The sequence below is a fragment of the Schistocerca cancellata genome, chromosome 5, assembly GCF_023864275.1.
Source record: "Schistocerca cancellata isolate TAMUIC-IGC-003103 chromosome 5, iqSchCanc2.1, whole genome shotgun sequence".
Taxonomy (NCBI): domain Eukaryota; kingdom Metazoa; phylum Arthropoda; class Insecta; order Orthoptera; family Acrididae; genus Schistocerca; species Schistocerca cancellata.
In genome coordinates this window covers 733910845-733924997 of record NC_064630.1, presented here as the reverse complement: position 1 = coordinate 733924997, position 14153 = coordinate 733910845, and the positions used below count along the sequence as shown (strand labels likewise).

The 14153-nt window shown below is 42.8% G+C and overlaps 1 protein-coding gene across 1 annotated transcript in view; it reads right to left on the bottom strand.

The window, feature by feature from the left end:
• The window catches only part of LOC126188785 (ankyrin repeat domain-containing protein 12-like), a 127891-nt gene that overhangs the window by 42861 nt on the left and 70877 nt on the right, over positions 1–14153 (bottom strand). The window contains exons 3-4 of the mRNA XM_049930398.1: positions 13371–13755; positions 2160–2365 (exon numbers count right to left, since the gene is read on the bottom strand). Of these exons, the coding sequence (XP_049786355.1) occupies positions 2160–2365; positions 13371–13755 (591 nt within the window). The remainder of the gene's footprint in view (positions 1–2159; positions 2366–13370; positions 13756–14153) is intronic.

Below are 14153 nucleotides of genomic sequence, written 5' to 3'. Positions count from 1 at the left end.
CTGTGGCTGTGAATTTATGTATGGAGCATTTCCAAGGAAGAAGCCCTGACTTCATCCACATGGATGACACATTCATCATATAGCCCCATAGAAGGAACTTCTTTGCACATCTAAACTCCATCCATTCCAACATCTAATTTACAGTGGAGACTGAAGCAGAAGGAATACCACCATTTCTAAACATCATGGTCAAGAGAAGAGCTGATGGCACCCTTGGCCATGGTGTGTATCAGAAGAAAATACACAGTGAGCTCTATTGCATGCTGACAGCTGCCACCACCCTGTGCAGAGGAATGGGGTACTAAAAACACTAGTACATAGGGCACACACCATCTCAGATGCAGTATGTCTGCTCCAGGAACTGGAACACATAAGAACTGTATACCGAAAAAGCAGTTACTCAAAATGGCAAATTAGGAGCACACTCTGCTCCACCACAGCAGTACAAACTGTGGAGATGGAAAAAGTCATGGAGGAAGAGGCAACCATTGCCTTCATACCATACACCAATGCAATTTTGGAAAAAACCAGCTGCGGACTGAATAAGTACTGAGCAAAAACTGTCTTTTGCCCACCCAATAAAATATGGGCATTACCGGGGAGTTTGAAAGATGACCTCAGTTTGTGGAAGGTCGTGAAATATCCTATTTCATGCCAATGTGGCAAGACATACATTGGAAAAATAGTGCACACCACTGATGATCAATGCCAGCAGCACATTCATCTAATATATCCCAGGTCATCAGTCCCAGAGCATTGTTTGTCCGAGAATCATGTAATGGAATACAAACATACCAGGAGTTTAGCACATACTTTGAAATACTGGAGCAGTGCTGTTAGAGAGACCATCAAGTTTCATACTAGGGACAATCTCATCAACCAGAACTGCAGCTATAATCTCAGCAAGTCTAAGAAGACACTCAGGGAATCAATCTGGCAAGCAGGGTGGATTGAGTATTTACACCTACACTACCACAGACACCCATGCCATCACCTCTGGGCCGCTGATGTCATAGGAAGAGCTCAAGGAAAGAGGGGGAGGGGGATGTAAGTCGGCCATGTGCCACCAGCAGCTCTTTCTATCAACCTGTCAGCACAGCTGATGATGGCAACATGTCTGGTCACCAAAATATTGTGAACATTATAAGCCAACAGTAAAAGCAAGGACTGTTCGACCAACAAAATATGCCAAGAGAAACTGAAGAATTGATTCTCTGATATTGTTAATAGTTTGTAGTTAAATTTTGACAAAGTTCATTGCACAATATCTGTTCAATGACCAGGATAAATAGTCATCTCATTTCTACAAAAGAGCTGCTAACACTTACAATAATGGAAGCAGACATTACATGGACACTGACAATGACTAATATTGTAAATTTACTCCGTTTTTCCCACAAATGGCCCTGAAGTGTGTGAATGCCAAAAGTGTTTTACTATTTTGACTGTATACAAATTAACCTAATGTACTTTCTCAAAACTTCATTATACACTCAAGTTTTTATTTAAAGCTCATATGTAATATTCCTGTATTTCAGCTCTGATCACAAAATTTCTCAGTATCAACACAACAGAGTACTAAAACATTTCATGTTTTCTGTTAGGTGTTTCTGCCACTGTTGCCTCAGAAATCACTTTCACCAAGACCTTACTGTGTACGGCATTACATATTCCAGCAATTTCAGGTCCAAAGCTGCCTCAATAGGTAATTTACCAATATCTGTTACATTCCCAAGTGATATTTCCAATATGTATGCTATTGGTTATAACAGTTAATTATTTGTAACAAATTCCACATTTTCTAGATATCCCCAGGGTCTATGAGGCTCCACTCTGAACTTCATACAGAGCAATTTTCATACCATAGTGAGTTACACATGTTGGTACCAGAGCAGTAGGATGGTAAAAGAAACCCTTGCTAGCACTCTCAGAAAATGTGGAAAATCCACTTCAAAACCCATTTTAAAATGTGATGCAGTTAAATTACAGCTACTCAGTGACTATAAACATGGCATCAGGGCATCTAATGTTCCATCTGTGATAGGCAATTAGTGTACCACATGTAACAAGTAAACAGATTTGTATCTACTGCCACCTTCCGAGCTTGACACATGTACAACAGAAACAGGAAAAAAGCACCCGCAACATGAAGAACTTACCAGGGGCTGTGTCAGGGTCATGAGTTCTCTTGAGTGCAACAGAAGAAGAGACAGCATCATCCAGAGTGGCACTGCCCGTCTCTCCTGCGACACTGACATTGCCGGCACCTGTAACACCTTCCTCCCGACTGCCACCCTCAACATCTGCAGAGCTTGGACACGAGCTGCCACTCTCCGGCTCTGCCGCTTCTTCTGTTGCACCTGGCCTGCAACAAGGGTGGAGCAAATAGTGTACATCGTCACAGCTGAAAGATGGAACATATACCAGCAAAATACCAAGATCAAAGAACTCTATAATGCCAGACACATGTATCTTTGGGAAAAGTAACAAAGAGAGGATCCAACACGAACATAAACTATCCATTTATAGTAGGTGCAAACTCACTCAGTATTTGGATAAGAAAATCAAGCCTTTCAGAAGGGAGAGAAAATCGGCATTTTTATCTTGAAATGAAACTTACTGTTTAGATTATTACATCAGTATATCAACAACTCCACAGTGGGGTCCCTTACATACAATACCAGACAGACAATGCTTGACGAGATCTGTTATTTAAGAATCAATAACTTCAGTTGAACCAATGCTGACTTATGGATTGTCTGCTGCCAGTGTCTAGTACAGTATGCAGAACCACAACCAAGTTGTAATCAAACAGTTTGTAATGTCCAAATAGTAGATCTATTAAATGTGACGTAATAAGATAAATTTTTTGACTGTTTTCCATTTCATGGTTGTTATCTGGCAGGCACTGACAGTTTGTGAGCTCACACTGAACCTGACAGATGTAAATTGGTATGATATAATGATATTAGCAGCTTGCAAAGACTTTGGTGTGAGGCAGTATGCAACTCACAGTACGTAAATACATTACACACATCCTGTCTAAATAGCGGACTTTTGCAAATCTTTCTCACTTTTGCATACAGAAATGGTATTTGCTACATTTGTCCATCCATTAAAGAGTGACTGCTGTTGCACACAACAGAGGAATTAAAAGCTCACACCACTCACAGTGCTCCTCACTACATGGGTGCAGAAACACACCATTTGAGCAGTGCACAAATCCCAATTTGTTTTGAGCAATGTATGTGCATTACAACACGTCTGCAAACTACCATGGACTAGCAGGGAGTCTGTTCTTGAACAAACTCGCACAGTGATCTTTTCTAACCTCGAACTGTCTCATTTCTTCCTCTCTCGATTCTAAATGCATTTCTCACCACCCATGCCATTTGAGATCACTGCTGACATCCCAACTGGCAGAAATGGGCAGCCCTGGCTTAAGGGCCAAGCTACACATGCCATCACTTGGTGCACTGAGCTGAGAGGGGGCCTAGAGGTGCCATAACTGTATGGTTACTATACAGCAGGGCTTCACAACATACGTGCTCGCGGAGCAAGCTGTGAGCAGCCAGGCGCGAGTACAGAGCAGCGCGAGCATGCTACCCCCACTACCGGACCAGAGCGGACAGTGGGGAGAGTCATGTGGAGCACACAACAGCTGCCGCCAGTCAATGTAAATCCGCGGCCACCTGCAGGGATATCACTCATGAATTATTACTGCGACAAATGAAACAAATGAAGGGGAATGTACACGTGCCACATAATTTTATTAGCTTAGTGTTGTATGCCTCTACATTCGCATTAATTTGTGAACTGTTACACAATAAAAGGTGTCACTGAAGTGTGGGATTCCGGTTATCTTGTACTTTTTGCCCTTTACAATTGTGCTTATGTTCGGAGTAATTGTTCTTGTGCATTGTAGGTGCAGTGTGCAGATTAAATTTCGATCAGACAATGTGTTTCTCAGGCGCGTCTTGTTGCATTTCATTGCAGAGAACAGTTGTTCACAAAATGTTTTTCTTCTTCTGAAATTTGTCTCTGTATTCACCTAAGTGCAAGATCAGTATATACTGAGTTCCAGAATAAGAAACGAAAACTGACACAGGTGAAAGCCTAACAGGGAAATGGGGTGAAGGGATGGGTGCCAAATGTACATCGCTTGTATGAAAAAATGTTCTTGAACCAGCCCTGGAACTGGGACGACAGTCACTCAGTGTTGGGAGGGGTTGGGAGGGGTTACACTACCTATTCCATGTGCCTGCCAACCGTTCAGTGCTCTCTTTTTTAATGAAAAACAATCTTTCCGCCTTTACATATTATAATACAGCTTGTATTATGCATTATTAATCAAAGCATACCATACTGGAATCTAAAAATGCAAATAGATGCGCAAAACTGAATTCAAATACTTTTGTGAAACTGAACGAACTTCATTCAAATGAAAATAAAACTGGGACTCGTCAACAGTGTCCAAGTGCTGTTGAGACTGTGCAACAACATCCAAGGGCTGGCTAGCTAAATAGAGTTCTGGATGATGACGAACTGCGGTAAAATGACAAAAATGCATGACCTGCATTTTTGCAGGAGAGAACTGGAAACCATGAGCTCCAATCAGAAGCTTGTCTGATGGTGCCTTGGAGCTGATGTTCAGCCGAGGATACAGATTGGGAGCTGCACCAAATGCAAAGGTCATTGACATGCAACGCAGTGTGACAGGTGGCCAGAAAGAGGTCATCAATCCATGGCTGGTGATGACAAAGAGTTTGATACTAAGCACAAAACCCTGCAGGACATTGTTCTCATGGTCCTGATGACAGTTGAATGAAGTACAAATTCCAACTCAGAACAACTGGTGGGATTAACACTGATGAATAAAAATTGGTATTAAGTAAAATGTAATGGTGCCAGGCAGTATTGTATAGCCTGTTGCAGATGAAAAAAATACTGCACTGAAGTTTATGTTTAAAAAAAGCCTATCAGAGTGCCATTTTCATACTAACCAGATGGCCGGTTGTGGATTGTCTTTCCAGAAAACCACACTGATGGAAGACAAAAGGCCCTGAGATTCAAGTACCCAGTGTAAACGGCGAGCAACCATTCCTTCAAGCAATTTGCAGAGCACATTGGTGAGGCTATTCTGCTGGTAACTGTCATTGGATGTTGGGTTTTGCCTGGCTTAAGGATTGGAACAATAACACTATCTCATCACTACAAAAGAAAGACAACATCAAGCAAAATATGGTTGATGACCCTGAGGAGATGGAGCCAATGAGTAACAGTTGGATGTTGTTTTTGTCTGACTGTGAATGGAATCAGGGCCAGAGCCATATTGTGAGACAAGGCAAGAGCCTCAAGAAATTCCCAGTCACACTGCATTATATGATTTCACATTCCAAGGGGTGGAGGAGAGGGGATGTCTAAAATTCATCCCCTACGCATCCAGAAGGTTGTGTAATAAGAAGATGCTGATGCTGTCACAAAGAACGTTGCAACGTGTTCAGCAAGAAATACGTATCAGTAAGTATCAGTACACAAAACCATCCCAAAGGAAGAGACCTGGCATGGTTGTGGATCTTTGGCAGTCCTGAAGACTACGGAGCACAGCCCACATTTGGGATGAAGAGAGATGCATTCTCAGGGAGGAGATATGCCACTCCCAGCATTCCTTCTTTACTGCATTTGATTCCATAGCAGGCCTTAGCATGAACTCATTTAAAAGTAATGAGGTTGGTCTGTGAAGGACGTCATTTGAAATGTTGCAGGGCTCTATGATTATCTTAAACAGATGTTGCAATGTTTTTGGATCAGCATGGCACTGGCCAACAATGGAGGAAACCTCCAGAAAGGGGAATAGCAGTTCCAGAACCACGGGTAATCATGTTGGAGACGTCTTGCACAACCTCTTCGATGCAATCAGACGGGGCGGTGAAGGTAACAGCAGAGGTATACAACTGCCACCTGGCTCTTTGAAGCACCCAGTGTAGTAGTCTGTCCATGTGGTTGTGGCAAGGAAGTGTCAGAATCACCAGAAAGCAGTCACTGTCACCAAGACTGCCATGTAGTGACCAATGTAGCAAAGCCACGAGACTAGGGGAAAAGGTCACTAGGTCGGTAGCAGAAAGGGTCCCATGGGTGGCACTGAAGTGGATGGAAGTACCATTACTGAGCAGACACAGATCGTGGTTGGTAGGAATCTGGTAAATTAGAGGGCCCCAGTCAGATGAAGTGGTACTTATCCACAGGGCATGGTGGGCACTGAAGTCCCAAAGTACGAGGAAAGGGGAGGGTTGTTGGAATACGGTGGTCAACTCAATCTAAGTGGCCTGCACAGAGATAAACATTGCAAATGATGACTGCTGAGGTCGTTTGTATCCGAATTGCTGTTGCTTCCAATATGGTACAAATGGGAATCCACATTAACAACATCTGTGTGAACCAATGTATGGCCTCCCAGGGCCAGCACAGTTCCGACAGAATGCACGATAACCACGGGGTGTTTGGGGAATAGTCATCAGTGAAATGTGTTTCTTTAGGGCAACTCTAATTGCAGAAGATGAGGAAACAATGTGAAGTTCTTGCAGGTGACAGTAATATCCATACTGATAATGTTGATAACATTATGGGTCTCAATGTTAGGTTTGAAGGATACAGGAGGACCAGTCACACCTGAGGTTGGCTGCTTGTCACATCAATGAGCATTTGTTCAGAATCAGACTGTGTAGAGCGATCTGGTGTCTCCAGGGTCACCAGAGTAACCTTCTCCCAGTTCCTCCTCCTCCTCCTCCTCCTCCTCCTCCTCCTTCACAGCCTTTGCTGACCAAGTCTTTCAAGGGCTTATCCACGATGAGCATGGCAATGGATGAAGTATGAGCAGCCCTGGGACACACACCCATTCAAGCTACTCACTGCCATCAGGCCTCTGATCTGTGAGTTTCTGAGGAGAACGTTCCTGGTTGGGAACACTCGCACTAGTAGATGCCTGAGGAGGAAGCTGCATCTCTAATCAGGTGCGGGAAATGGTTCCCAAAGATAGTGTCATGGTAACCACAGTAGAGGAGAGTGGTGAGAGAATTTGTTTGGAAAAAATTTAGCTAGTAGGGGGGATGGTTGTAACTTTCACATAATTGATCATATAACAGGCTGTGAGTGTTCATATTTTTTGTGCCCTAGTATATGGCAGGCAGCAGTAAATAAGTTTATGTTCATCTACTTTTCTTTTCAGCACTGAATGTCTAGAACTGTTTATAGGACTGACAGATCAGAACAGCCATTGTTTTTGTGTAATGTGATATGTACAATGTACGAAACTTCTGCCCAGATGCCACCTACTCCTATCAAGGGTTATCCTCACCGACACTGTCCAGCCACAGCAGCAAAGGCCTTCTGACATGGTGGCCACTGCTGGTAATCCTAGTCCCCCAGGAAAACTGACATCTAGTCCTCAACAAGTGGGGAGTTAACATTATCAGCAGTGTGACCCTTGCATTGTTAAGAGGCATAAACGAAAGAGTATGTAACAGCTCAACTGAATCAGATTGGCTGCTGCATTTGCTTTGAAATGCATATAAGGGCCTATGCAGATATTGGGCACAGATGATTTATGTAGTACACTATATTTAAGATGTTCTTCCCCAATCAGTTGACACTAGTGAAGAAATTCAGAAGAAAAGACCCACAGGGGAATGAAAAATTACCTCAGCTGGAAGGTGATGTAAACTAAATAAATGGTTACTCCAAGAAAGGAAAGCAGAACCTATGGAATTGCAGGGTCAACATCAAATGCTGTGACAATGGGAAAGGCAGTGAGAGTAAGAAGAGTAATCTGAGGTGAAAGGAAGTAGGTGCTGCAATAGCTTGGGGCCCCATGCTCGCCACACACACACAGACACACACACACACACACACACACACACACACACACACACGAAAGAATGGTCTCAGAGGCGCCAAAAGAAGTAGGCGAGTTCTTCTACATTGACTATGACAAGAAGCCTTTTTCCTTGCCCTGCAATTGTCATTTTGTCCAAGTGTGAAAATAAAGAAACTGTTACTGCGAAGATGACATCTATAAATAACACTATTTATGTGTGAGTTAAGTTCACACAGCTGCCACGTACATAGCTCATTTATGTTCAACAACAGAGTTATTGCTGCTATTTGACAATGGTTTGTAGGATCTTAAAGGTAGTCAAGTTCACACTGAAGCAAATATACTATTTAACCAAAACCTTCTGATTTTTGCTGAGTGAGAACTGGGGTGAGGTGTGACCATGGAGAAATCACACTTGAAAAGTGGAGGGGTTATGGAATTCACTTGCCCCTCCAGCCAGTATTTTGCTGCTCCCAAGTTCTCATTGGTACAGTTTGCTGTGTAAATAAGAAGAGATTTCACGTATAAACCCTCTGTGACTGATTAATAATATTACGGGAGTTGTTAGTAATTTTGCCTACTCTCTTCTTACAAGTTGAATCCCTATCCAAACAAACATATGCTTTGTTGTCATAGACTTTCATTGCTCAAGCATCCGGTGCCTTATGACTGCTGGAATAATGCCGTATTTTGTTATTATTCTTATTCTAGTGTAAATGAAACACTGACATGTGCTAAGGCATCACAAACCTTAAAGTTTCTTTGTTAATCACTATGCTGAATGTTTAACCCAGCTCTTGCACCAAATCTCAGTGGACTGTGAATTTCACTGTGCCTGTCTATCATGCCATATGGACATGTCCGAATGCACGTATCCAACCAAATCACAGTGAGAGGGCAGGTTTGTTGCAGGTTAAATGTGCCAGTAATTAGTAAGTTTGTTTCATCACTGCCAGACTGCACCGGTGCTGTGCCAGCAGTGAGACTGCAGCATAATCATACTGACTGTGCACAAAGAGGAGAATCCAACAATGTAATAACACACATGGAGGATTAACAGAGTAAAGTTAAGTGCAGTTTGCACTGCTGGCAGGTGCTGGGCCTGCAATAGTGTTAAGAAGTGTGCCTCCTCTCCACCACCTTTACTTTATTGTCGTCATTTGTATCCTTTGTTTATTAGAGATCAGGCGTGACTAGTGACCAAAAGTCTCTCTCTCTCTTTCTCTCTGTCTGTGTGTGTGTGTGTGTGTGTGTGTGTGTGTGTGTGTGTGTGTGTGTTCCAATGAAAAGCCAGATGTTAACTGTTTACAGTTTTGCTAATATTTTTATTTCTGAAGTGAACTGGAGTCATTGTTGCATCTTTTTAATTTAAAGTTTTCAGGAATGTAATCAAAACAACTAATGCACTACTACCTTCTCAATCCTTGAACTATAGAAACTGAAGGCACATTTTGCAGTAAGCAAATTAATAATAACTGAGACATTTTGCGAAAGATTTAATGGGAAGATCCATGATCAAAAATTAAAGCAAATGATTTGTTCTGCACTAAAACATATCAGTCTAGCCATCTCTTCTTTGTTCCTTCATAGTTGCTTCTTACATGTTTCAGCTTCTAGTTGAGCAACGTCTTTGGAAGTCCAGCCCCATCCATTCTTTCCACATGTTCCTTCCAATTCATTCTGTACTTAATTACATTGAGGTTTCAGTTCTCATCTAATGTCTTCACTTCTCTTCCTATCCAGTAAGGTAGAGCCCACCACACTTTTAAGGTGTCTCATTTCTGCAGATTCTACTCTGTTCTCTTATTGAATTGGTGTTTGGTATTCATTTCCATAATGGCACTGCAATTACTCCCATCTGCTGTTCAGAAAGTTCCACTTGATTGCTCCACACAAAATACGAAACATTCATAGCTTTGAAATGATGTCACGATGTTATGTATATGTAATACCGCATCTCAGATCTAAGAACTTATTGGAATCAACTCTATGGTACTTCCATTGGTTTCTGATTCAAAATCTAAAGAATCCATGCTGAATTGATGAAAAAGAAGTAAGTTATTGATTTGATATGATCACTTTGATCCAAGTTTGTCTTGTAATCTTCAAGAAATGGTCAGAGGGATTCTGGGCATACCAGTACAGCAGTGACTGTCAATCCAAAGGAACACTATTTCAGGGAGATTAGCCTTCTGTACCCAAAGCAAGGACTGTGACAGTAAAACTTGCTGTAATATGTACCAAAAAATTTGTATGCACAATAAGTCAGGACAAAACATGTCCAAAATGCACAAATGAAGGACAATAAACAAAGCAAAGGATTCTTTGATATACAAAACAATTAGTACTGGTACTGTAAAAATTAGTACAGTACAATTAGTACTGTAAAAAATAACATGCTTTAATTTTGAATCCTTATTTATTAAGTTTTTAATAAGGGGTTCTACAGTACCACAGGTAGGGCTAAAGTAATATCTGGATGGGTAGTATTTGATGGTTAATGGGTGTCATTCATCAGTGGCCAATGCGCAGATTGTGCAACATCTGCACCGAACAAAACTGACTGACTGACTGACTGACTGACCACCTCATTTGACCACACAGTGTGTTCATCCTCAAAGCAGTGTTTATTCAGCACAAGCTTCCTGCTAAGAGTCCTCTGCCACAGGGTCCGTATCTACTTGTATGAATATTGGGCTATCTGTTGTTACTACCTCATTTTGTCTCTTTCTCAGACATAAAGATGATATTTCTGCCAATCTGGTCAATTCTAAAGTTTTCTTTCTACATAACATTAATTACTATGCATGTTATTATTAACCAAACATAATAAGTCTGTGTACTAGTACTCTGTTCACATCCTGACTTGCACACCCACCTGTCACACTTACGTGCATCCAACCAGGAAAACAATTTACTTACGAGACATGAATTTTTAGTATTCCTATTGTACCCTATGTTGTCATTTAAACTGGGCAAACAGCTTTTGTCATCAAATAAACACAGTTCTTTGCCTGCTACTGATAATGCTGAAGTGTTGCTATCTGCATTTACAATAATCTTGACTGAACATTTCTTAAGAATGTCAGCTGAAACGAAATAGTGGAAGAAACATGTTAAGCTCCCTTCTTAGCCCCCATCCCTTTCTGATGTACTGCCAAGTAGTGTGCTATTTTACACCAGGAAGTTGCAAACAAAAGAAAAATTTTGTAGAATTATATAGGTAGTGTTGGATGAAAGAATGGTTATTTCCTGATTTCTTTACAAATTGGTTAATAAAAACTCAGTTCTGGCAACGAATATTTTCTCATCTCTTAATTATAGCCACTATTTTTTATTTATAATTAGTAAGTTATGAATTATCAATAATTTGTGAGGAGCAAATAAAATTTATTTTTTATTATACATCATAATAAAACCCATATATATTAGTAGCCAATAACAATAAGATATAGATTTTGTTTTGTTTCCAATTTTTTTGGGAATGTTTATGCTGCTGGTTATTTACTTAGTCCAATGACGCACTTAATTTGATGCATGCAATACTTTTCAATAATATAGTTAATTTAAGCAACATTTTCAATATCTGTGTAGCAAAAACTGGAAAAGAAACAATTTTGTGTGTGTGTGTGTGTGTGTGTGTGTGTGTGTGTGTGTGTGTGTGTTGCAGTGGTGTGGAAGGGGGGGGGGGGGGGGTCAGAATCATCTGGATGGGGCTGTGGAAAGGACAAGTAGTTTACTTAATGGAAGATGGGTTTGTGACAGAAAACATGAAGGGCTGAAAGGTGCATATGGGTAAGGACTTTGACACATTAAAAAATTAGGGCATACTTTATCCAGCAGTGCATGTTTTGTGTGTGTGTGAATGAGTGGGAGAGAGAGACAGAGAGAGAGAGAGAGAGAGAGAGAGAGAGAGAGAGCACGTGTGCACATGTGCATAGCTATCATCCCACACATCAGCAGCATATCACAAAACATTGTAAAATTCTACATAATACGCAAGGTAACAGAATTTATACATCCAAGCAACTGCATCAGAAGATAATACTGAATGTAAATTAAATCATGACCTATTTGGATACGTGCAAACCTGTAAAATGTTTTATGTCTCACCGAGAACATAAAGATGAGGAATCCTGTGCCCATATTCTAAACAAATGAGTGCTTACACACATACACAATACACGACTTCATTTGGAAACGTACGATAAAATTCAAAAGCACTCCAAGAATCAAATATAGGTCATAAAATGAGTTTGCTGGAAGAACTGAGATGTTCTTTAATACAGAAGCTAATACAGAATATGTCAACTATCCTATATAAGATGTAATTGAGCAGTAACTTGACAATGGCAGTTATTTCCAGCAACAGATATTGTGTAAGATACATTAAGATAAATTGTCATCAATGCAAAGATCGGTTTGACATGATAGTGCTTTACTAGGCATGGCCCTATAGGACATGGTATGCCTTGAAACCATGGTGCAACTTTGAATTTTTCACTTTAATAGTGTATTGCCAGAGTTGAGAGACGGTATAAGCTTTGCATAGTGCTCTCAGTGCTAACAGACAAGCAACACTGTGTGAAATAATCACAAAAGTCTGTGTGGGACGTACAATGAATGTACCCGTTAGGACAATGCGGTGAAATTTGATGTCAATGGGCTATGACAGCAGACGAAGGATGCGAGTACCTTTGCTAAAAAACACAGCACCACCTGCAGTGCCTCTCTTGGGCTTGTGACCGTATCAGTTGGCCCCTACATGACTGTGGCCTAATCAGATGACTCCCGATTTCAGTTGTTAAGAGCTAATGACGGAGTTTGAGAGTGGTGCAGACACCACGAAGCCACGGAATCAAGTCGTCAACAAGGCACTGTGCACACTGCCGGTTGCTCGATAATGGTGTGGGCTGTGTTTACAAGAGAACCAATCGTAGATTGCAAATCGTGATGTTCGGTTGCTTGGAGACCATTTGCAGCCATTCATGGATGCCACGTTTCTAAACAACAATAGAGTTTTTACGGAAGAGAATGTGCCATGTCACTAGGCCACAACTATCTGTGATTGGTTTGAGGGCTTTGGAGACCATTCTGGACAATTCGAGTAAATTATTTGGTCGCCCATCAAATATTTATGATAGATAATCGAGAGGTCAGTTCGTGTACAAAATTCTGCTACAGAGGCAGCACGGCTCAGTATTCCTACAGGGTACTTCCGACGACTTGTCGAGTCCGTGCCACGTGAAGTTACTACACTACACCGGGCAAAAGGAGGTCCTATGTGATACAAGGAGGTATCCCACGACACCTCAGTGTATACTGTATTGTCAGTCCACAAGCCTGCCCAAGAATGCCACCCTGTTATATATGAAAAGTAAATAACACACAGTGATGTAGTTACTGTAAGACGTTGTTACTCGGTTGATTAACCAAACAGTTTTTGGTGGCAAAGTGGCCAACCTACTGTACAGCAGAAAATGAAGAGCAGTTCCACCTGTTTGCTCCGGACGACTGGGCGGCGGCCTCTGACGCCTCCTGAGATGCTGCGGCGCCGCCCCCGCGGCGCTTGTCGTCGCCGCGCGCCTTCACCGGGTGCAGGCGCAGCGTCACCCTGGTGCCGCCTCCGCTGGCAGCGCCGGTCGCCCCTCCCGCCGCCTTGCCACCCTCGGCGGGCGCCCTGCCGCTTCCTCCTCCTCCTCCTGCCGCTGCCCCACCCCCGCCGCCCCCGGCCGCCGCCGCCACCTGCGCCGAGCCGCCGCCCTGTCCGGTGGCGCCGCCCGCCGGCTGCTGCGGCGGTGTCCTGCGCATCTCACAGGGGGCACTGGTGTCGCCCTGGCCCGCGCCCGCCTGTTCGCCTGCCACGGCAGCCTCGCCGCCTCCTGAGGACAGGACAGGACCGGACCAGTCCGGGCTGCCGCTCTGGTCTCCCGCCACATCGCAGTCGCAGCCGCTCCTCCGCCCCGCCCCGCCCTACCACAGCTCGCCACTGCGCTGCCGCACTGCGTCCGCTGCCGTCCCTGATTGGTCCTCTCCGACCAGTAGCAGCGCGTCCTGCTCCCTTCTACCCAACAGGACGCTCGTAGGCGCCGGTCGATGCTACCCTTCTCAGTCGTGGATGTGCGTTTAATCAGTACGACGTGATCAACAATGCTGTCGAATATCTTCGTAGATTGAAATTGTATCCACCCGCAAACGTTTTTAAAACTCTTATTCTACTGCTTAATCTAATCGAATAGATACGCCCACCTTCAGACGGCTATATACACATTTCTTATAG